The sequence below is a fragment of the Mauremys reevesii genome, linkage group 6 (assembly GCF_016161935.1).
Source record: "Mauremys reevesii isolate NIE-2019 linkage group 6, ASM1616193v1, whole genome shotgun sequence".
NCBI lineage: Eukaryota > Metazoa > Chordata > Testudines > Geoemydidae > Mauremys > Mauremys reevesii.
Window position 1 is genome coordinate 2,201,247 of NC_052628.1, and position 24,955 is coordinate 2,226,201.

At 48.7% G+C, this 24,955-nt stretch overlaps 1 protein-coding gene and 1 long non-coding RNA gene across 11 annotated transcripts in view; one reads left to right on the plus strand and one right to left on the minus strand.

The window, feature by feature from the left end:
- The window catches only part of UNC13B (unc-13 homolog B), a 354,256-nt gene extending 337,671 nt beyond the window's left edge, over positions 1–16,585 (minus strand). For all 4 annotated transcript variants that reach the window (XM_039543401.1, XM_039543398.1, XM_039543403.1 and 1 more), the window contains exon 1: positions 16,442–16,585. In XM_039543401.1, coding sequence (XP_039399335.1) covers positions 16,442–16,463 — 22 coding nt within the window. In that variant the 5' untranslated portion in view covers positions 16,464–16,585. The remainder of the gene's footprint in view (positions 1–16,441) is intronic.
- Positions 16,586–17,727: 1,142 nt separating this feature from the next.
- The window catches only part of LOC120408592, a 44,276-nt gene continuing 37,048 nt past the window's right edge, over positions 17,728–24,955 (plus strand). For all 7 annotated transcript variants that reach the window (XR_005600809.1, XR_005600803.1, XR_005600805.1 and 4 more), the window contains exon 1: positions 17,728–17,898. This is a non-coding gene — a long non-coding RNA (uncharacterized LOC120408592). The remainder of the gene's footprint in view (positions 17,899–24,955) is intronic.

The following is a 24,955-nucleotide window of genomic DNA, read 5'->3' on the forward strand; positions in this document are numbered from 1 at the left end:
TGAACAGGACTAGGGTGACCAGATGTCCCGATTTTATAGGGACAGTCCTGATATCTGGGGCTTTTTCTTATATACGCTCCTATTACCCTCCACACCCTGTCCTGATTTTTCACACTTGCTGTCTAGTCACCCTAAAGAGGACAGCAGTAAGTAGCAAGGGTTAGGGAGGTCATTTTACCTCTTATGGTTGGGGAGGCCAATATTGGAATAGCGCCCAGTACTGGTGCCCACATTTTTAAAAAGATTAAAAACTGGAGAAGGCACAGAAAAGACAAAGATTATTTGAGGGCTAAAAAATGCCTTACGGTAAGATATTTAAAAGAGCTTAATCGGTTTAGTTTATCAAAAATTCAATTAAGAGATGACTGGATTAGTGTATAAGTATGTTCAGGGGAGACTATACCTGAAACAAAAAGGCTCTTTAGTGGAAAAAGCATAAAACAAAAGCCAAGGGCTGGAAGTTGACACCGAAGCCAGGCATATTCAAATTAGAAATAAGGCATGCATTTGTAACCAGGGCCACCCAGGGGTGGGGGAGGGGGTGCAAGTGGGGCAATTTGCCCCAGGCCCCGGACCCCACAGGGGCCCCCACAAGAATATAGTATTCTGTAGTATTGCAACTTTTTTTTTTTTTTTTTTTATGGAAGGGGCCCCTGAAATTGCTTTGCCCCAGGCCTCCTCAATCCTCTGGGCAGCCCTGTTTGTAACAGTGAGTGTGATCAACCACTGGTACAAACTCCCAGGGGAAGTGGTGGATTCTCCATCTCTTGAGGGCTTCAAATCAAGACTGGCTTCCTTTCTGGAAGATATGCTTTAGCGAAACACAAGTGATTGGCTCAATACAAAGGGAATCTATGGCCTTGGAATCTATGAATTCTTACATGGAGAGAACGGGTTACTCCCTCGGACAGGAGGTCTGAATCCACACCATAAAGTAGCAAGTAGCGTAGTAAGGTTCTGGAGTTTGTTTTTTCTCCTTTGTTTCCATTTTCTTCCTTACTTTCCTGTCTAATTCAAGAGAGTAGAAAAGCAGGGTATTGGGCTCACACACTCAGTTTTTGCCATTTACTCTATTGGAATGAAGCTTGCCCTGCTTCTGCCCCTCTGCTGTGCTTAGCTATAGAAAATCAAAAATAAAGGACAAGGCTCTTTGACTGAGCCCATCCAACTGAAGGAGAAGTTTAGTGACAGCGCTAGGACCCCATATACATGGCCCTAGCTCAGATCCATTATGTTCTTGAGGAGGAAAAGCTGAAGAAATCAAGGCAGCTTCCATTTGGATGATTAAAGTAGTTTTCACTCTAGCACATTTGATTTACATCTTTATCCTAATATCCTGTTACTTTTGTTAATTTGTGCTCTATTACAAAAGGATATTAAAGGTCACAAGCAGCATGAAACACACCCCAAAACTATCACCCTCTTCAATGCATCATAGGTACTAGCATAACATCACTCTGAGGAATGTTCATATACTTAAAATGATACAGCTTATTTTGCTTAGATTTCACATGACAAACTTTTATACTTTTTTTTTTTTTAAACCACCACACACACAATCAGAACAGGGAATTTATAGCATGCAGAAAAAAAATCAGATTATAATTCTGAGTTAAACAGCGTGTGTTATATACACAACAAGTTTTAATACAAATGGTTCCCATAAGTCCCAGCTATAGCAGCCAGTAACAGGAAGGTACATGGTATTACACTGGTTCAGGGATATAACATTGTAAATACAGAATTCATGATCTTTTCTCCCTTCATCCTACTAAAAGAAAGTCAAACTATCAAAGGATAAAGGACATGCTGCTCTATGGAAGAGTTAGGACCATACCCCCAATATGATGTTATTAGATAACAAAAGGAGTGAAAGTGGCCTGACAGAGATTAATACTTCTATTTGTACATATCTTAGGATGGCTAATATCTTTTTGTACTTCCTGTCGCTAAAGTGTATCAGAAGCCAGATTCAATTTGTAACTGTTAGTACACTCCTTTTGTTCTGTTAAGGAATTAAAATAGTTGACACTTTAAAAATTATTTTCCAAGTCATTCTAGCTCCAGAACCCAACTAGCAAAGGTCTAAATATCAGATACATTTGTGTGACAGGAAACTTGAAATAATGTGGGATTTGGTCCTTTATGTAAGGACTCTCTATACCTTAGTTTCATTATTATTTATTTCCAATGTAGATAATTCCCAATAAAAGTAGGAAAATGGGTAATTTTAGGACTAATATGTGACCTCCCTCAAGATGAGAGACATGTAAGAGGTACACTAGCAACTTTGTCAGATGCTATTCTTTCATACACCTATTTGTCTCAATTACATTGTGCTTCAGTCAATGCTTTTAAAGTCCAACTGTTATTTTCCTTATGATCTGCACAAGAAAAAACATTTGCAGTATTTATTCTATGAGTATCTTCAAAATAAAATATCTGTTCAAACAAGCTAGTGCTAAAAGCGTTAATTACAAACATGCTATGTAGGAGACCCAAATTAGAGACCTTCACTCCCAAGCCAGCAAAAACTGAAAGTGTGGGATTCAGCCCTTGAAACGGAACACAGGTTACTACTGACCTCATTCTGCCTGTTTTGAAAAACTTGCTAACGGGCTATAGAAGCAGCTATGGCCAAGCATCACAATGAAGGGGTTTGGTATATGACAGAAGAGAGAAAGGGCATCTAAGTTCTTCTCTTAACTGAAAGCAAACCCCATACTACTTCAAGAAGGGATTTATCAGAGTGAACGGCCCTGCTCAGTAATGCAAGATTTAAAAGGATCCATTTCCATTTTTTCAATGCTTGCTTCCATCATCAGAATTTTCACATGGGGTTCTAGTAGGTGTACAGACATAAAAGCGTAAATGTACTAACTTTTGCTAATATTGTACAGTATAAAAACAAAAATGAGTAAGATACTCCAACACCCCTAGCCAATTTTGATATAAATGGAATTCTCACCAGCTGAGAGATTTTTTACCCCTTCTTAGTAGCAAAATATACATACTTCACAGAACACACTCAAACAAGATAAAGTCCCTACCTGAAGATTTTTAATACCATATACAAAGCAACAGTTCTCATGCAGATGGATGTGGTGAGCAGTGTAGGAAAGAGAGGAGAAGAAGTGAGTTTTAAGGAAATCTTTGCAAGATATGGGGAGGGAACTCGGTAGACAAGAGAAAGAAGGTTAATTTGCCCTGGAAGTGGGAGGCAGACATTAACCAGCACAACACATAGACGGGTAGGAGGATTAGGAAGACTATACAGAGAGAAAACACACTAATTTAGATAAGGGGGAATTATGCCACATTTTGAAATGATAGATAGAAGCCAAGATGTGATATAGTGAAAGATGGTAAGTAACTAAAGGGATTTCAAGGGTTGTGTTGGAGGGGATGCAGCTGTAGTCAGAGCACAAGAAGAGGACTTTAAATTACAGTATCGTGGATAGCCAAGATTGGGGATTGAAAGGTAGGAAAAGCAAGATTCAGGGTGGCCAAGGGAGTTTAGTGGAATCAGACAAAAAGTATGACAGTCTTTTTTTTTTTTTTTTTAAACTAAAAATTCCATCAAGGGTGAATCATGGTTAATTAAAGATTATTTCCAATTACTCTGAAGTTCCCTTCAGGAGAGGGGTTTTTTTGTTTTTTGTTTTTTTTGTTTGTTTGGTTTTTTTAAACACACCCTCAGGTACATTTCATCCAGCACTGATGTTTATGTTTAGTCTTCTCATATATACTCACCATCTTTTTTTTTTTTTAAACTACTTGCATCTGACCTCTCCAACTATTATTTACTAATCCTATTGTTTCCTGCACAAGGTTTGCGCATACATTTTCCTTTTCACTGAGGTAAACACCAAGCAAAAATAACACTTCAAAATGTCAGCCTTTTTAAACAGCTCACTCACTTACCTCCCATTGCCATTTTATTTCCTCCCTTGGGTTACAGGCAGGGGCGGCTCTAGGTATTTTGCCACCCCAAGCACAGCAGGCAGGCTGCCTTCAGCGGCTTGCCTGCGGGAAGTCCCCAGTCCTGCAGATTTGGCAGCATGCATGCGGGAGGTCCGCCGAAGCTGCGGGACCAGCGAATCCTCCGCAGGCATGCCGCCAAAGGCAACCTACCTGCCGCCCTCGCGGTGACCGGCAGAGCGCCCCACGTGGCTTGCCACCCCAGGCACACGTTTGGCGTGCTGGTGTCTGGAGCCGCCCCTGGTTACAGGACCTGGTTTGCTTCCTTTTTCCTACCTATCGCGTGTCTCTCCATTCTATGTTTATCAGTCCACATTCGTCTGCTCTTGAAGTTGCCTCCTTTTTTCAGTTACAGGGCTTTTCAAAACACCTTTTTTCAAGTTGCAGTAAAATGGCAGTATTTCAGATTCTAGAATTCAGTTTCCTTCATGCCTTCTCCTATCCCAATTCCAGCTAATACTTCAAACAATTTTTTCAAATTCTAAATATGATGGAAACCACTTAAACACAGCACCCCTAGTTCCAATACCTATGCAAGAAACTTAGTTTTGAAAGTAATTAAAGCCTTCAGTAACTGATTTAGTTTTGACATTATTGGTATCATTTTCCTAAGTATTTGCTGTTCCACTTCTATGGTTAAGTGGTCAAAACACACCCCTTATATAGTTCCTGCCTTAGATTCATAGAAGATTAGGGTTGGAAGAGACCTCAGGAGGTCATCTAGTCCAACCCCCTGCTCAAAGCAGGACCAACCCCAATTAAATCATCCCAGCCAGAGCTTTGTCAAGCCTGACCTTAAACACCTCTAAGGATGGAGATTCCACCACCTCCCTAGGTAACCCATTCCAGTGCTTCACCACCCTCCTAGTGAAATAGTGTTTCCTAATATCCCGCCTAGACACACACACCCCTTGCAACTCGAGACAATTGCTCCTCGTTTTGTCATCTGCCACCACTTTGGACAGCCTAGCTCTATCCTCTTTGGAACTCCCCTTCAGGTAATTGAAGGTGGATATCAAATCCTCCCTCACTCTTCTCTTCTGCAGACTAAACAAGCCCAGTTCCCTCAGCCTCTCCTCATAAGTCATGTACCCCAGCCCCATAATCATTTCCATTGCCCTCCACTGCATTCTCTTCAATTTATTCACATCCTTTCTGTAGTGGGAGGCCCAAAACTGGATGCAATACTCCAGATGTGGCCTCACCAGTGCTGAATAGAGGGGAATAATGACTTCCCTTGATCTGCTGGCAATGCTCTTACTAACGCAGCCCAATATGCCATTAGCCTTCTTGGCAACAAGGACACACTGCTGACTCATATCCAGCTTCTCATCCACTGTAATACCCAGGTCCTTTTCTGCAAAACTGCCACTTAACCAGTCAGTCCCTGTAGAGGTGCATGGGATTCTTCCGTCCTAAGTGCAGGACTCTGCACTTGTCCTTGTTGAACCTCATCGGATTTCTTTTGGCCCAATCCTCCAATTTGCCTAGGTCACTCTGGACCCTATCCCTACCCTCCAGCATATCTACCTCTCCCCCCAGCTTAGTGTCATCCACAAACTTGCTGAGGGTGCAATTCATCCCATCATTGAGATCATTAATGAAGATACTGAACAAAACCGGCCCCAGGACCAACCATTGAAGCACTCCGCTTGATACCAGCTGCCAACTAGACATCAAGCCATTGATCACTACCCGTTGAGCCCAATGACCTAGCCAGCTTCCTATCTACCTTATACTTCATACATACAATCCATGCTTTTTTAACTTGCTGGCAAGAATACTGTGGGAAACTATATCAAAAGCTTTGCTAAAGTCAAGGTACAGGCAAGTCTTATCATACACGGGGGTTCCGTTCTGCAGTTATCGCATAAAGCAAAAACTGCATATACTGAAAATTATATCCCCAAGCCCTTTAAATCCCGCCTGCAGCTCCGGCGGCTGGGCCAGGGCAGCATTTAAAGGGCTCCTCCGGGCTCCCGCCGCCATGCTGGCCCACAGCTTTGGCAGCCAGAGCTGCAGGCAGGATTTAAAGGGCTCCACCAGGCTTCCCACCGCGGCGGGGAGCCCGGTGGAGCCCTTTAAATGATGGCCCCGGACCCACCACCAGAGCTGCGGGAGGGATTTAAAGGGCTCCTCCGGGCTTCCTGCTGTGGTGGGGAGCCCAGAGGAGCCCTTTAAATCCTGCACGCAGCTTTGGCAGCCAGGCTGGGGCTGGCATTTAAAGGGCCCGGAGCTCCACGGTGGCTGGAGCCTCGGGCCCTTTAGTTCGCCCCAGGGGTTACCAGTCACCTCTGCAGCTGGGAGCCCCCTGGGTGATTTAAAGGCCCTAGGACTCCTGGCCACAGCTGGTGCCCCAGGACCTTTAAATCTTGAGGCCACGTCTCTTCCACTTGAGGCGACGCCCCCCCGAATTCCGGCCCTTCAATGTAAAGCTGAAATCGCACATGTTAAATGCGCTTAAGTTGCGACAGACCTGTATATCACATCTTCTGCTTTCCCCGTATCCACAGACCCAGTTATCTCATTATAGAAGGCAATCAGGTTGGTCAGTCATGACTTGCCTTTGGTGAATCCACATTGACTGTTCCTGATCACCTTCCTCTCCTCCAAGTGCTTCAAAATGGATTCCTTGAGGACCTGATCCATGACTTTTCCAGGGACTGAGGTAAGGCTGACCTGTCTGTAGTTCCCCGGATTCGCCTTCTTCCCTTTTTTAAAGATGGGAACTATAGTTGCCTTTTTTTCCAATCGTCCGGGACCTCCCACGATCGCCACGAGTTTTCAAAGATAATGGCCAATGGCTCTGCAATCACACTAGCCAACTCCCTCAGAGCCATTCGATCTGGCCCCATGGACCTGTGCATGTCCAGCTTTTCTAAATAGTCCTTGACGTGTTCTTTTACCATGGAGGGCTGCTCACCTCCTCCCCATACTGTGATGCCCAATGCAGCACTCTAGGAGCCGCCTTGTCTGTGAAGACCGAGGCAAAAAAAAGCATTGAGTACTTCAGCTTTTTCTACATTATCTGTCACTAGATTGCCTCCTCCCATTCAATAAGGGTTCCACACTTTCCCTTTCTCTTTGTTGCTAACATATCTGTAGAAACCCTTCTTGTTACCATTCACAACCCTTGCTAGCTGCAACTCCAATTGTGCTTTGGCCTTCCTGATTACACCCCTGCATGCTCAAGCAATATTTTTATACTCCTCCCTAGTCATTTATCCAAGTTTCCACTTCTTGTAAGCTTCCTTTTCGTGTTTAAGCTCACCAAAGATTTCTCTGTTAAGCCAAGCTGGTCACCTGCCATATTGGCTATTCTTTCTGCACATCAGGATGGTTTGTTCCTGCACCCTCAATAAGGCTTCTTTAAAATACAGCCAGCTGTCCTTTCCCCCTCACATTAGCCTCCCAGGGGATCCTGCCCATCAGTTCCCTGAGAGAGTCAAAGTCTGCTCTTCTTCCAAGGTCCATATTCTGCTGCTCTCCTTTCTTCCTTTTGTCAGGATCCTGAATTTGCCCATCTCATGGTCACTGCTGCCCAGGTTGCCACCCACTTCTACTTCCCCTACCAATTCTTTCCTCTTTGAGCAGCAGGTCAAGAGGAGCATGGCCCCTAGTTGGTTCCTCCAGCACCTGCACCAGGAAGTTGTCCACAACACTCTCCTTACTTCAATCCATGAATGTTGTATACCAAATTATGTTGAAACAGAAGTAGTCATCTCCTTTCACCCACCACACTCATTTTGGCATGCTAATCATGTCTAATCACGGTGTCTCTAATGCCAACTATCAGCAGTACTTGTGTATCAGGACTTCGCCTATCTCCCATGTTTGCTGCTGGTGCTGGACAAGAGTATACTGAAGTTTTCTGTGAAGTGCCAGCATTCTCAGACATAATAAGTATGTGAAGTCATACTGCATGTTTTGTTTTGTTACATACCTGGGATATGATGCAATTGTCAAGGAATTAAATGAACATATATCAATTTCAGCTTTTATTTATTATTCGCTTCATGATAGCACCCAAGCAGGATCACAGTACAAACACATTGGAAGATGTACTCTCTGCCCCCACCTTATCTTTTACATATAAGAGCAGTTCCACAAAATCTAGAAGTTTTGTTTACAAGTACTGGCACCCTCCAATAAGTGTTAGTGAATGCCAGTATAAAGGAAATCCCTTAACTGCAACAGTTCTTGAAGCTTTCACCTTATCAGATACCCAGTTTTGGATCTGTCATTCCAGTGCAACATAGGCCGAGAGCGCTCTGATTTTTTACCCTGTGAGGTACTATAGCAGAGTGCAAACCCCTGTCTGCAGTTTCCATTTGCCAGTACCTCAGCTCCTTCTAGAAACTTTTCCTTTAAAAGGATGGAGTGAAAGTAACAGCTTCTAACACCACCAAATCAAGAAGGCTTTCATTTTTCTACTGGGAGTGTGAGGGGAGAGGAGGTAATGAACGAACATATCAAGCTACATGGTGATAAGAACAGCATTCCTGAATGTTAAAGTTAAGTTACTAGGAACCCACCAAGGTCAGAGCTTCCACTAATATCTCTTCATCTACTTGGCAAATAGGAAGTTTTCCCTGGTGGCTGTTGAGGCCAATACAATCAATAGCTTTACTTTCCAAAGTAAATTAACTTTCTAACCTCTATGGTTGTGAAGATTAACCTGAATGCCAAGTGACTGTATCTGATGTAGAAGTATCCTCACAAGTCTGCAGAGATCAACTGTGAGGATCTCATTCTTGAAGCTCAAAGGATGTCTGTAGGAATGCAGGCCCACTTTACAGTTAAGTGAACTATGGTTTCAAATTGAGTTGGGATATCTGCATGAGCAATAGGCCCAAACCATGTGACCCAAAAAAGTGAGATCAAAACAAAACAAAAAAGTTGTTTTACACTTCTAGTGACCCTTCAAAATATCAGTTTCCTCTTATTTAAGATTGGGGCTGAAGTAATAGAAATAAAACATGGTTACCACATGCAGTAAATTGGCTATATAAGAAACTCATTCATTTGGCCTTAGCTGTGGTCTGATAACTGGTAATGATATCACTTGTTTGTTAAAGGATATAAAAAAGTAAACTTTTAAAGGGTACATTGGTATTAACAGTCTGACCACACTGGAACTGACCAGGGAGCTAGCCTGTTTGTAAGTATCTTGATCAAATCCTTATAAATGTTTTGTTACTATTTGGATGTGGCTTTTTAGGCATGTTTAGCAATTATATAAATACCATCTAGCCTTTGGATTGAATAAAGGAATTTATAGTTAAATTGGTAACATCATCCTGGATAAATAATAATTCCAATATCATCCCACTGGGCAGTAGTATAAGGCCAATACCAACAATGAGAAGAGGAAGGAATGAATAATAAAATATATGGAGATATACCTATCTCACAGAACTGACGGGAACCTTGAAAGGTCATCGAGTTCAGTCTCCTGCCTTCACTAGCAGGACCAAGTACTGTCCCTGACAGTTGTTTTTTGTTTTTGTTTTGCCCCAGATCCCTAATTGGCCGGCTCAAGGATTGAACTCACAACTCTGGGTTTAGCAGGAGTCACAGAGTCCCCATGTGATGCTCTGGAACTGCTCCCCAGAAAGCCAGGCAGGACTTTGGGGAGCCTCCTCTCCCTCGGAGCAGACTGTCTTCAAGGCAAGAAGCTCCCATGGCTTCACTTCCTGGGTCTGACCTTGGTGCATTCAGCCTCTCCCCTCCGTGTGCTTCCCACAGCAAGTCCACCCAGGCGGGGTCCTGGGGAAGCCAGAGGGTCCTGCACCCTCACTTCGCAGTCAGACGTGACTCTTAGCCAGCTAGTAAAACAGAGGTTTATTCGATGGCAGAAACACGGCCTAAACCAGAGCTTGTAGGTACAGAGAACAGGACCCCTGAGCCAGGTCCATTCTGGGGCCCAAGGCAGACAACGCTGTCTGCCGTCACTTCCTGTCCCCAGCCAGCTGCCAACTGAAACCCCCTCCAGCCCCTCCTTTCTGGCCTTTGCCTCTTTCCTGGGCCAGGAGGTCACCTGACCTCTTTGTTCTCCTTTAGCTATCCCCTTGCAGGGGGGAAGGGCCCCAGCCATTTGTTGCCAGGAGACAGAGTGTCAGTGATTTATACACACTGGCCTTTACCCCATCACCTAGAAACTTAAGAAATGCATAGGGGAAACTGAGGCACCCACAAAGTATTCAGAGGAAACATTAAGAACAGTCTCACTTCATCACAGCAGGCCAATGCTCAAACCACTGAGCTATCCCTCCCCCCCCATGCTTCAAGCACTTCCTGAAATGAGAAGGCAGGATATTGCAGTGTGACAGTTTTATAAAGGTTGACAGGGGATCCAATACAGAATTCCCTGCAGAGGCAGGGAATGTGCCCGGGCTCACTTGCTCAGCAATGCAGCTCATGGAGCCATTTCTGATTAGCGCCTGCTCTGAAACCCTTAGCCAATCTAGCTGTTTTAAAATTCAAGGGTCTCATTTCCCCCAATGTCTCAAGATTTGGCATTTCCTCACCACAGCAGCAGTAATGCACGTGGCATTCATAGCTTCATTCGTCTGAAGGAATGAGGGAGAGTGCTCAAGGTTGGGGCAGGAAGTTTGGGTGTGGGGCACTTACCTGGGCAGCTCCCATTTGGTGCGAAGGGTGCAGGTGGGAATGTGGGGGGGCGGGGAGGGAAGGAGCTCCCGTTTGGTGCTCAGGGTGCGGGGGGTGCAAGAGTCAGGATGTGGAGGGTGCATGGGGGGGCTGGGTATGTCGGGGGGTGCAAGAGTCAGGGCAGAGGGCTGGGGACATGTGAGGGAGGTGCAGGTGGCTGGGTATGTGTGGGGGTATCAGAGTCAGGGTTGGGGTCATGGGGCAGGTGAAGGAGTCAAGCAGAGGGCTGGGTGTGTATGAGGGGGGTACAGGGCTCAGGGCAGAGGACTGGAGGGTGTGGGGGGGTGAGGGCAGAGGGCTGGATGGGATATGCCCCTATTCCACCCCCACTTCCCCAAGGCCCTGCCCCTGCTTCTTCTCTGCCTCCGCCAGGAGCTGCAAGCACACTGACCCCCTCCCTCGCAAGGGCCATCAGCTGATCGGCCGGCAGGGAGGGAGGGACTGAGAGGCAGAGGAGGGGCAGGACCCCAGCACACTACAGGAAGAGGCAGGGGAGCCAACAGGACCAAGCTTCTGCCCCCTATCCCTTGCCCCTGTGGGGGGGAGCAGAGGGCAGAGAAGAGCTGCCCTGGATAGGATTTTTGATGGCATGCTGCTGCCTGCCGGTACTCCAGCAGGCAGCAGCATGCCGTTAAAAATCGGCTCACATGCCATCGGTTGCCGACCCCTGCCCTACAGCCTCACCAGGAAGACTCCAAACACAAGGGGCCAGGAGAACTATTAGTCCTCATCCAGGCCTGTAGACCTAGTCTGAGGTCCTGCATCTACTGGATTACCCAAAAGGGGTTGTGCCCAAAGGTGACCCAACCAGAGGGCTGAGTCACAAAGCAAAAGGGGACCACCAGCAGACCTGATCAACAGTACTAGAGAGAGAAAAAAAAAACCCCACAACGCTGCTGGTGAGTCACTTTGCCATACCATGTTGCTGCTTTACATGGATACAATGGAGTCATCCAAGACAGGCAGAGGTGGCAGCTTTGGCTCTGACCAAATGAGCCCTGACACAGCCTTCTAGCTTCCGGCCAAACAGGCCATAACAATGTAAACTACAAGTAGACATCCATTTAGATGCGGTTATTTTATTAATAGCATTGCTTAGCAAACTGGAGCCAAAGGACAAAATGTTGGGTAGGCCAACCCAGGCTTCCACTTGGAGGGCTTATCTTTTGATGTTCCCCAGAGCCATCTTTGCAGGTTCTTTCTTCATGTGCCTCAGGAAGGGCTCCAAGGTGCACCCTATGACTGTAGTACCTGCGATGACATAGGCAAACGTTTCATACCCTGGCACATCATGGTTGAATAGTAGGTAAGCACCACAAAAGTGACCATTACCGACTTAGTTCTCTTTAGAAGACTTTCCTGCAAAATAAACCTGAACAAGTTATGCATCAGAGGAGCATCACCAAAGTGATGCTTCAAAACACTAACAAAGCTATATTACAGAGCATGACACCAAGGGCCTCACAATTTAAAGTATTCTCACACTTCTTATCAAACTGTCTGTACTGGGCTATCTTGATTATCACTTCAAAAGTTTTTTGTTTTTGTTTTTTTCCTTACTTAATTAGCCTCTTAGAGTTGGTAGGGCAACTCCCACCTTTTCATGCTCTCTGTATGTGTATATATATCTCCTCAATATATGTTCCATTTTGTGCATCCAAAGAAGTGAGCTGTAGCCCACGAAAGCTTATGCTCAAATAAATTTGTTAGTCTCTAAGGTGCCACAAGTCCTCCTGTTCTTTTTACAATTTAAATGGGCTTCAAAAACAGCTAGAAAGGATATCATCCAATGAACAGTTGGAGTGATAGGAGCACACCATAGTGGGAGCTCCTTTGCCAACTATAAGGAAGGAATTAGCTAGAATTTTTGGATAACAATATTTATAACCTGCAAGGGATGGCCTGCAATGTACAGTAGGCAGCCTGGCTCACACACTGCCTATCGTCACTGCCCGCCATTCAAAATACTAAGAGCTGTGAGTTCCACCAATCTTTTGCTAGGAAGGCAAGACCCAAGAGTGGAAATCCTGGTAAATGGAATTTTTTGGCCCAACAGAAGAAGAAATTAAAAGCCGGACCTGAAAATCTGATATACTGTGTAATCCACCCTCAGAGAGTGAAAAATTACAACTTAATATGAGACAACAGCTATGATGTAACATGGTGATGACAAACTAATGGGTGATCTTAGGCAGGGCCGGCTCCAGACCCCAGCGTGCCAAGCGCGCGCGTGGGGCGGCATTTTAACGGGAGGCCGGCAGGCGGGTCTGGCAGATCTTCCGCAGTCATGCCTGTGGGAGGTCCAACGGAGCCGCGGGACGACCAGACCTCCCGCAGGCATGACTGCGGCAGGTGTGCTGGTCCCGCGGCTCGTGTGGACCTTCCGCAGGCATGCCTGTGGAAGCTCCACCGTAGGCGCGGGACCAGCGGGAGGTCCTGCAGAGGCGCGCGCCTGGCAGCGCGAGCGGCGCAGCGCGCCGCTCTGCTTGGGGCAGCAGAATTCGTAGAGCCGCCCCGATCTTAGGACCTCATTATTGTGCGAGGTGCTGTACAAAAACAGAACAAAAAGACAGTCCCTGCCATGAAGAGACAACAGATGAAGACAAGCAGATGGCGGAGCACACAAACATTGAGACAATACTGATTATAGGCAGTAGTCACAGCATGCTAGCAACCTAACAGTTGTCAATTTTTTTTGTAGGCAACTTGGGAAAAAAAATACTACTCATTCATTACAGCCAACTATGTATGCTGTATTACAGCAACAGAACTGAAGTTAATGACAGCAACAAGTCCTTAGAATTAATCCTGTTTTTCAATGGTTAATACTATTACTGTTTTAATGTGCACCCAGATGAAATATAAAAAGCAACTAAAATATTTTTTTCTGCTTCAAGGGTTTACTCCAATACCGTGAAGGGCAGCCCTCTTCCACTCCCATTATCTCTGGCGCACCTCTAATATTTTCATACCCTGAAAGCTTCCATTATCTTTAAATGGTCTGCGGTCATGATTGCCTTTGTATTTAGACAGTTTAAGACCTTCACCCTGCAAACATTTAGTTAAGCATATGCATAAATGTATGCAGGACTGGGGCTTTACTTTCCATGCCACCTCCACCCTTCCTTAAATTATTGGGGAAGCCTTCAGTTTTAAATACTGCATTAACATTCAGAAAGATTTAAAAAGACTGGTTCAGAGATCAAATTTAGAGGTTTGTGTTTTCTGAATATTTTCATGATGCCTTGTAATTTGAGAGACATACGAAGGCAAATTTAACACCTAATTTTCATATCTAATATTGCCACAATGAAAGATCATAGGAGAGATATGCTATATTTACATAAGGATCAAACACCCTGTCAATAGTCTTGCACAGCATATGAATCAAAGGGTCTGATAACAGTGCACAAAATTGCCACATACAAAATAGATACAAAATATGAATATTTTGGCACCTCTCTGGGACTGCTTCAGCAAAAAGGTAGTTGATTACATGCATACAGAGTGCTTCTTTCACAAGGCATGAGCAGGGGTGCCCAGAGGATTCAGGGAGGCTGGGGCAAAGCGGGGGAGCTTGTACTCACCTGGCGGTGGTCTGGGTCTTCGGTGGCGGGGGGGCCTTCAGTTGCTCTGCGTCTTCGGCAGCACTGAAGGGCCCCCCGCCACCGAAATGCCACCGAAGACCTGGACCACCGCCGCCGGGCCAGGGCTCGCGGGGCCCCTGTGAGGCCTGGGGCAAATTGCCCCACTTGCCCCCCTGGGCAGCCCTGGGCATGAGACCACCACCTTATACTGCTACCAGCTCAGGAACTGAGCAAGTTATTGAGCTCAGAAACCTAAAAGCAGATGAATCTTACATTAGAATGAATTGCAAGGCCAACCAAGGTTTGTTTTCCTTTAAGCAGAAATAACAGGGTGCATGAAGATAGGTGTGTCTGAGTTCATTATTGCTGAGCTATTATCACAATGATTATTGATACTCATATAGATTTTTGTTGTTTATTTTAGTTTTTACTACTCCAATTACTGCCACAAGGAAATTAAATGAAAAAGCTATTTAATAAAATGATGTCAGATGTTTACACAAAGGAACAGCAACAAGGAAATCCAGAGTTAAGAGTGACAATCATCTTTCCCCTATTTCAGGGTTGGTATATTTCCTAGCAATTTAGCAGAACTGAGCCATCTATGCTTTGTTACCTAGGCACAATAAGGTGATTTGTGAGAGCTATTTCCCAGTCATTTAAACTAGCGACTGGGAATCAGGAAGTCTTAAACTCTAATCCCAACATACAGGGGCTCTCTTTGAAGTCTTGACAAGAGAATGTCACCTCTCTGCCTCAGTTTTTCCTTCTATAACATAGGGGGAAATTGTTTGTTTTCTACCTCTTTAGCCACTTAATCTTCACAGTAGCTCAATGTTTGTGACATGCTTTGAACTGTGCTTAGATACGACACTCATGGGGCACTAGAAATACTGAAGATTTCAGGGCAGTGTCATCATTCACTCTAACTTTCCTTGTTTTAAACAGAGTATATTCAATTCTATAACATTTTATAGTTTCATCTTATGTTTATTATAAACACTGTGGAAGTAACATGCTCCTCTCCTGACCAGATGTACCTTCAATCAAAAGTAACACACTGGTGAGCCAAACACTTTTCTGCATTTCTGTTCTGTCCTACGTGGACAGAGTTAGGTACAAGTAGCCAGTGTTTAGAAAGTAATACAAAAGAGAGAGGCATACTGCAAAGTACAACTACAACTAAAAAACAATGGATCATTATTACCAAGATAGAAAACTGTTCCTATGCAAATAAGAGTCACCAAGCACACCATCCCCAAGACTAAATAGCACCAGCAGAGTAAACTTTACTGTATAAAATCACCACACACCATTCAATGAAAGAATAGCTACAAAAAAGACTCAATGTGTTATATAATCACTGGAAGTGCCACTTCAGAGATTGGTCTTAATCTGGAACATACAGCATGTAGAGACCCATTTGAAACCAGCTGCCAAGGAGAGCTCGCTAATTAATAACTGATTATATCAATTTGTTATTCATAATAGCTTCCACTACTGTCCATAACAGTGCTTAGGCGATGTACAAATAAAAGGAGGCACGCTCCCTACACCAAAGAGTTTACACACGAGTTTTGTGGTTGTTTTAAGCTTTGGGTATAGCTTGTCCTTGCCTGGTTCAAACCCTTGGCTGTAGTTACAGGCGCAGCACTGTGCACGTTAGAGGCACCCGGTGAACGTGTGCTGCGCTCCTAGGACAGACAGCTCTGGGTCGGTGCAGAGCTGTGCACTGGGAACTTCACACCCGCACCCCGCTAACTACCCCCCTCTCCGAGGGACGTTCCCGGTGCCCCGGGGGTGGGCGAGGCCATGCCTGGAGCTGCTCCGAGCCTAGCAGAGCCCTTCGCGCAGACCGGAACTCGAGCTCCCCTCCCCTGAGGGCCGGGGGCAGGTCGCTGCGGCCCCCAGAGAGGGGGTGTCCCGGCCCCAGACCACACGCCCGCTCCCGCCAGCCCCAGCCGTGTCCCACCGGCCGAGCACGCAGGGGAGTCAGCGCCCCGGCCCGGAACAGCCCCGCCGACAGCCCCCGCGAGCGACTCGGAACCGGGGGGTTGAGGTGCGCGGGGCGGGGGCAGAGACCCGGGCGGGGGCCCCGGAGGGAAACGGGGAACCGAGGGGCCCCGAGGGGGCGCAGCTCCGCGAGCCCGGTCAGAGCCCGGTCAGGGCGCGGGGGCAGGTGGCGGCGGGGCCGGACTCACCTCGCACGCAGAGCAGGGACATGGCGCGGGCCCCGCGCGGCTCCCCTCAGCCCGTGCCCGCCTCAGCTCACCCCCGCGAGGCCGCCTGCTGCCGCCGCCGCTCCCCGCGCTCTCCTCATGCCCCCGCCCGGGCACGGCGGCACCGGACCGGCGGCACCGGACCGTCCGCAGCGCCGGCTCCTCCGGCCGGGGCGCGGCGAATCAAGGCGCGGAGCGGGGCCGGGCGGACGGCAGCGCCATGACCCGGGGGAGGGGCCGCCCGGGCCGCGGGGACAATCGCCGGCTCCACAGGGCAGCGCCGCGGCCAATCCCGGCCCGAGGGGGCGGGGCTGGGACAGGTGAGGCGCCCCCTCCCACCTGGGGCTCGCCCCGCCCCCTGGACAACGGCCGTATCCCAGCCCCGCCCCCGACACCGCCCGAGACCCGCCCCCCAGAGAACACCTCGAACCCGGCTCCGCCCTCAGTACTGCCCTGGCCCCGCCCCCGGGCAACGGCCGTATCCCAGCCCCGCCCCTGACACCGCCCGCGACCCGCCCCCCAGAGAACACCTCTAACCCGGCCCCGCCCTCAGTATTGACCTGGCCCCGCCCCCGGGCAACGGCCGTATCCCAGCCCCGCCCCCGACACCGCCCGAGACCCGCCCCCCAGAGAACACCTCTAACCCGGCCCCGCTCTCAGTGCTGACCCAGCCCCGCCCCCGGGCAACGGCCGTATCCCAGCCCCGCCCCCGACACCGCCCGAGACCCGCCCCCAGAGAACACCTCTAACCCGCCCCGCCCTCAGTGCTGACCAGCCCCGCCCCGGGCAACGGCCGTATCCCAGCCCCGCCCCCGACACCGCCCGAGACCCGCCCCCAGAGAACACCTCTAACCTGGCCCCGCCCTCAGTGCTGACCTGGCCCCGCCCCGGGCAACGGCCGTATCTCAGCCCCGCCCCGACACCGCCCGAGACCCGCCCCCAGAGAACACCTCTAACCTGGCCCCGCTCTCAGTGCTGACTCAGCCCCGCCCCCGGGCCAACGGCCGTATCCCAGCCCCGCCCCAGAGAGCACCCCTAGCCTGGCCCCTCCCCAGCAGCTGACTGCCCCAGCCCCGCCCCAGAGAACGCCGCTAACCCAGCCCCGCCCCAGAGAACAGCGCTCACCCAGCCCCGCCCCTGGAGAACATCCTAACCCGGCCCCGCCCTGTTGCAACACCAGCCCCCACCTCCAGAGAGCGCCCGGCCCCGCCCCCCTAAGCTCTCCTGTCCCCGGCCCGCCCCGGCCCAGCGGCGGGTCTGCCCTGGGGGGCCCTGGGGGGGGGCCCTCAGCCCCCCTGGCGCTGGCCTCGCGTCCCAGCAGGTCTGGCGGCGTGAAACGGGCCAGCGGCGCCCGCCCTAGGGCCCAGGGCCTGTGTGTGCTGCCCCGTAGCCCAGCCCCTGGCCTGGCAGTTCCGCGTTGTGCCCCGGCGGATGGACTGGTGAGTGTGTGGCAGCGATGAGCGAGACCATCGCTTTCCAGCCGCGCTGCTGTGCGTGTCTGCGGGGTTTGGCAGCCAGCGGCTGTTGGGTGAGGTGGCCCTTGGGGGTGCGCAAGCCAGACCAGACCCTTGGAAGGGGCACAGGGGCTGCCCAGGGCGAGAGCCGCTGCTCCGTCCGGAGAACATGCCTGATGCAGCCTCTTGCACCTGGGAGCCCTGGCTGGGGAGAACAATCTCCCCGCCCCCCGGGCGTGTAGCCCACAGCTCCAGAGGCTTTCAGTCCGACCCAGGGGACAGTGGTGGGGGAGTAGGTAGTCATGCCCTGGGGGTGGGTGGGGTCTGGTTTTTCCCTGCGGTGGGTGGGCGGGCGAGCCTGTGGTTATTCCCAGTGCTTAAATTGTAATGAAAGAGGTGCCGGGGGGGCTCGAGCAATTTTTTTACATTCATAACTGATGTAGCAAGCGCTGGCACAAATTAAGCACTGATTATTCCTCTGAGGGCAGAGCTGGGTAGGTTATTCCTCCCCCCGGGTGTGGACAGAGCACTATTCTCCGGCACCACAGGGCAGGGCTGTATGGATATCCCAATCCCCACCCCACCCCCAGGGTTGCAGCTGTGGGGTTAGCCTCTCCCTTGGGAAGCAAGGCTGTGGGATTACCCTTGTGTTGCAAATCCTAAAGGGATGGGCTTCTGCCAGGTGAGACATGCCTGCCCTTCATTCCAAAGCCCAAATGGCCCACTGTTATCCTCCAGTCTGACCTGGGGCACACACACCACAGGACTTCCTGGCGTTAATTCCTTTGAACTAGAGCAGATCTTTTAGAAAAACAGCCAATCTTCGATGGAAAACTGCCTGTGATAGAGAATCCACCACAGGCCATGGTAAATTGTTCCAGTGATTAATTACCCTCACTGTGTGTCTTGTTTCTAGTCTGAACTTGTCTAGCTTCAACTTCTTAACTCTCTCTTTATTCAGCTAAATAGATCGAGCTCTTTAAGCCTTTCACTATAAGGCATATTTTCCATTCCTTTAAGCATGTTCATGCTGCTTCTCTCACCTCTTTCCCATTTATCAATATCATTTTTGATTTGTTAACACTAGACCTGGACACAGTATTCTAGCAGTGCTCACACTCATGCCAGATACAAGGTAATAGAACCTCCTTATTCCTGATCCATGTTTCCCTTTTTATACTGTTGAGGATAACACTAGCCATTTTGGCCACAGCTTTGCACTGGGAGCTCATGTTCAGCTGATTATCCATCATGACTCCCAAGTCTTTTTCAGAGTCACTGCTTCCCATGATAGAATCCCCCAGCCTGTAATTATGGCCTGTATTCTTTGTTCCTAGATCTATAACTTTGTATTTGGCCATATTGAAATGTGTATTGTTTGCTTGTGCCCAGCTTACCAAGCCATCCAGATCGCTTTCTATCAGTGACCTGTCATTTTCAGGGAAGAGCATTGTCTTATAACTACTTCCTTCTGAGATCTCTGTACCAGTGACAGCTGCACCAGTATTTGAACACTTCCCCCAGTGTGCCTGCTCATACACTGAAGGGAACTGGAGTGGTGATGCCACAGCAAACCACTTAACACGTACGTTTTTGAAAACACACAGATTGCCATACTCTGGAAACCTCCTTTGATGTCAGCCTGCTCAGAGGGAGCAAAAGTTGGATGAGATGCTGCCACAGTCAGCAAGTTAGAGTGCTACATGCTGACACCAGTAGGACTGAGACCTAACATTTTCTTGGGTGCATTTCCTCTGTTGATAAAGGCTGTGCCATCGGAGTTGGTGATAGAGCAGCCCACATTTTTTGGCCAGGGCTAGATCTTCAGCTGAATCAAGCAAAAGGATTGATAGACCCATTCCACTTTTCCTTCTTCTGCACCTGGTTCCATAGTCAAGCTTTTCCGTTAGAATCCTGTCATGTTAATTGTCTGACCACTCTGGTTGTTGGCCTTGCATTGTTCACCTTTAGGGTGACCAGATGTCCCGATTTTATAGGGACAGTCCCAATTTTTGGGTCTTTTTCTTATATAGGCTCCTATTACCCCCCATCCCCATCCCGATTTTTCACACTTGCTGTCTGGTCACTTGATTCACGTTCGGCTCCAAGCATTCACAGTTGAGCTATGGCATCACTTGCTTAGACTCAGCACTAATCTGCTCTCTTGTGATTTCAGTACCTGTTCTGGCAGTGTGCCAGACTCTCCTGCAAACTGTGTACCCACATGAGTTGTGGGATTTTGCTGTGTTTGAACTCAGCTGCTTTGTTTCTTACAGCAGTTGAAGCATTGATCACCCCTTCCCCATTCACTGTTTTAAATCTGCACTTAAAGCAGGTTCAGTGGCTATAACAGGTGGCTCCACCCTTAAGGGATGGACCAAGGAGGCTAGCCACACCTGGAGAGGCACACCTCTATTGGAGCAGGGGATTTCTTATAAAGAACAGCAGGAAGCTGCATGGGGTGATTGACAGGAGACGGAAGCTAGGTCCAGAGGGCTGAGCTCCAGCCAGAAAGCGATGGGTCTGGTGGCTTCTGCTGGGGCAGAGGAAGTGGTCTGTGTGAGGCAGAAGAACCAGGGCCGAGTATGAACTTGTGTTATGGACTTTATTTTGGGGACTTTCTGGACCATTTCTGTTATTAAGGAGCTTGAGGATTGTATGAGCCTCTTCTGTTATTAAGCCAGCCCTGAACGGGGGTGCTGTTAGCCACAAGAGATCCTATGTGGAGCTCTTAATGGATGTTCACGAGGGGACTAGCAGGGGCAGGTTCCTGCAAAGCAATCCTTGGCCATGATGGGGTGTTTGGTCAGCAGCCCCCTCCCCCCCCCACCTCATCAGGAGCTATATGTACTCACCAGTTACTGAGGGAAGAGAATGAACCTAGCCCTCAGTTCTACAAGCTTGACACCCTTGCTCAGTGTATAGGCACTTCCACCCCTGCATCGTGGGGGTAAAATGCATGTAAGACAGAATGGTGATGTTTTACAGCCACTTGGCACAGGGAACGCAGCAGTGAAGAATCATGTTCTGTAGCTCTGGCTGGTCCAGCCAGAGCTCCTGCTGGGTGCACAGACCAAGTGATGTGGAACTCTTAGACCTGGTCTACACTAGGACTTTCACCAGGAAGTCATTTAATTGCTATCCCACACTGCACCACTCTGTTGATGCTCTGGACAGCAGTCCGAGCTTGGATGCTCTGACCAGCCACACAGGAAAAGTCCGGGAAAATTGAATTCTTTTCCTGTCTGGACAGTTAGAATCTCACTCAGCAGCACCGGCAGCGATGCAGAGCTCTCCAGCAGAGGAGTTCATGTTATCTCTGAATAGAAAGAGACCCAGCATAGACTGACCGGGAACTCTTGGACCTGATCGGTGTAGAAAGAGGACCCAGCATAGGACTGGACCGGGAACTCTGACTGATCGGTGTGGGGCGATGAGGAATGAAAAGACCTATGAGAAGGTCTCCAAAGCCATGAGAGACAGGATACAGCCGGGATGCAGAAAATCAAGGACCCCAGACAAGGCTACCAAAAATCCACCAGTGACCATGGACTCTGGCGATGGGACAGTGTCGGGCGCCCAGTTCGGCGATGTTTCGCGGACGGGAAGATGAGGCTGGTTTCCCCGACAGCAGGATCTCTTCATCACTTTAACCATGTAAACTTTTATTCTTAATATAACAAAATCTGAAGTATGTGAAAGGAGGTCTCTCTATGGGGATAGAACAGAAATCCTCCTGGGAGATCTGGGCCCTGGTTTGTGCTGGCTTTCACGCAGCATGCTCTCTATCTCCAGACTCCTGCATCTAATTAGGGAATTACTGTAATGTTACCTGGTCCAAAGTTTTTTTAAAAAAATCAGGACAGACAAGCGAGAGAGAGACTCACGCTGCTGCGTGACAAGCGTAAGCGAAAAGCCAAGAAAGAAAAATCAAATGGAGGGGAGGAGAGGACTGGGGAGCAAGGGTATCCCGCAGTTCCTGCTGTCTTTGCATTCTTGGCTGAGCTAAGTGAAAGGAAAACAATCCTCTCTTGACTCTTTTACATGTCACCCTATCTTTACTGAATGCTGCAGATAGACGCGATGGTGCAGCACTCAACACAAACATCCTTGCTCCCCGCCACGCTATGGATGGCTGATGGTACAATGTGGCTGGTATCCGTCCTCATCATCAGCCTATTGGCACATAGGGCAGTGCAAAGGACTGGTAACCATGCCGACTACCATCTGTCAGGTCCCCAGTGTCAGGTGAACCTAATTTTCATGGTAGATGGTGCAGTATGGCTGGTAACCATCGTCATCATAGCAACAGGGGGGGAGCTTCACATCCCCCCCCCCCTTCATGTGTAAAGAAAGATTCAATTGCCCCTGGACTAGCAGCAGGATGCTGGGCTCCTCTCCTCCACACTCCTTAATGTCCTATCTGGACTATCATAGCAACTGGAGGCTGCCTTCCACTCATTTCTCACTAACAAGTCACTGTGTCTTATTCCTGCATTCTTTATTACTTCATCACACAAGTGGGGGGACAATGCTATGGTAGCCCAGGAAGGCTGGGGAAGAATGGAATGAACAGGTGGGGTTGTTGCAGGAGCACCCCCTGTGAATAGCATACAGCTCATAATCTATGCAGGATCTGACACAGAGCAGCTGTGCTCTCTGGTTCTATGATACACTGGTTCTCTAGTACACTTGCCCATATTCTAGGCAGGACTGATTCTATTTTTAGATACCAAAAGGAGGAATTGACTCAGAATGGTGCAGTGCAAAAGGACTGGTAACCATGCCCATCTTATTACCAATTTATGGTATGGTATGGTAGATGGTACAGTATGGCTGGTAACCATCTCTGCTGTCATGCAAAAGCAAGAGCATGCTGCTGTGTAGCGCTGCTGGCCCGCCTCTGTCGCATCATCTACACACACATCAGACAGGCACAAAAGGCAAAACAGGCTCCATGGTTTCCACGCTGTGGCAATCCAGGAAAGCGGGCTTGAAATGATTGTCTGCTGTAGCTTTCCCGGAGGAAGGGATGACTGACGACATTTACCCAGAACCACCCGCGAAAATGGTTTTTGCCCCATCAGGCACTGGGATCTCAACCCAGAATTCACAGAGACAGACTAGACAGTGTTCATTGTTCGCAAACATTTATCTTTGTTTCCCATCACACAGCTTACTGTCTCCAGACCTGCCACAGCATCCCCTCACAGAGGCTGGCAGATGTTTGCTGAACTTATGGGGTGCTCGCAGACCAGCACAGCCAGTGGAGGGGAGGAGAGGTGGCGTGAGGAAGACCAGCAGGCGACTCAACGCTGCTTGGGCTAATGAGGAGCAACGGACATGCTCCTGCGCCTTGTGCATGTTCTGCAGGACCTCAGGCAGGAGGACAGAGCTCCCCTGCAGTGTATCTGCAACCGCCCTCCCGCCACAAAGTCCCATACCTCACCCAAAATAACCAGAAGGAGGCGCCAGAGGCCGTGTAAACTGTCACTGCACCCCAGCAGAGTGCTCAAGTACCCAAAAGCTGTCATACCCTAAATTTTGAGAAGTCCTTTCCTTCCGCCTCACCCAAGCCCCCATCCCAGTTTCATCCTCTAACTGTCTAGTTGATAATAAAAATACTTTTCTGTTAATTACTGTTTCCGTCATGTTCTTTTAGAGGAGACTGTGTTTGAAGGGGAAGGGGTTGGTAATTTGACAGGACAATCACCTTTACCAGGGTACAGACATGGGGCAGGATCAGCAGCACGTCACACACACACTGCAGTCAGTACGCACCCTGGTCGTATGGGAGGTGGTTTGCAGGTTCTGTGTGGGTGGGGGTTACAGATCTCATGCAACGGTCCCTGTCCTGGACCACAGAGCCACGCAGCAGAGGAATCTGTATCCGTCCTAAGGAGGGATGTCAGGCTCCATTGAAACATCCAGTCCGGCACTGCAGACCGCTCTGGGAGCAGGAGCCTGTCATTCCTCGAGTTTACAGGCGGTCTTACATCACTGCACACCCTACCCAGCACAGTCCGTGTCCCAGTTTCAACCCTAGTCATCAATAAAGAAACCTTTGTAAATTTACAGTGGAACATGTATTTTATTTTTAAACGTGTGTTGGAAGTTAGATGCTAGTCAACAGTCACTTGGTAAAGAAACAGGGGCAGGTTCAGCTTCTCTGTAAAGAAACTGAACAGTCACAGGTCACGCTGCTCCTTGAAGAGTTCCTTGTCGCTGCAAGGCGCCCTGCTGCAGCTTCACTCAGCCAGGGGGCATTTAGCGGGGGGTCTGTCCCCGACCATCACTATAGGCATTCCCACTCAAGACTTATTTTGTGGTCCGGGAAGAAACTACGTCCTGCAGTCGTCTAAACAGACCAGAGTTCCTGAAAACATGCACGTCCATGAACTTTGCCTGGCCACCCGGGTTGATGTTGGTCCCATGGTCCACCAGTGCTCGCAGCACCATTGAAAAGTAGCCCTATTTCTCAGCAGCTGACTGTGGAAGAGGTGGACGATAAGGTGCAAGGAGTTGACAACGCCATAACTGCAGCGGATCCGTGCTCAAAGTGCTGTGCTGTCACTGAGCAGAAAAGTGCATGAACAGATTGGGCATGATTGACGGTTCAATGATGACAGTTACCCAAAGCCACCCTCGACATTTTCCCAGCATGCATTGGGGGAATGGGCAGCGGGAGTGCGGAACTGTGGGATAGCTTTGGACTCACACAGTCGAACTAGTGTATTTAGTGTGGATACACAACTTCGACTTCATAAGGTCGATTCCACAAATTCGAATTAAGTTGATTCGAAATAGTCTTGTAGACATTTCAGTTACATGTGAGTAGTTACATCATGTGACTGGTTCTCAACGCTCCCACCCCCGGGCTGTCACCATGAGTGCTCTGGCAACCAAAACATTTCAGATAAGAGGTAATGTCCTCCATGGACCACAAGCTGGGAGCAGAGGCAGAAGACACACTAGACAATGCCCTATTTTGTATTGTTACTGCAATGACAGTAGTTTGCTATGTTAGTCCATACAGGTGCAT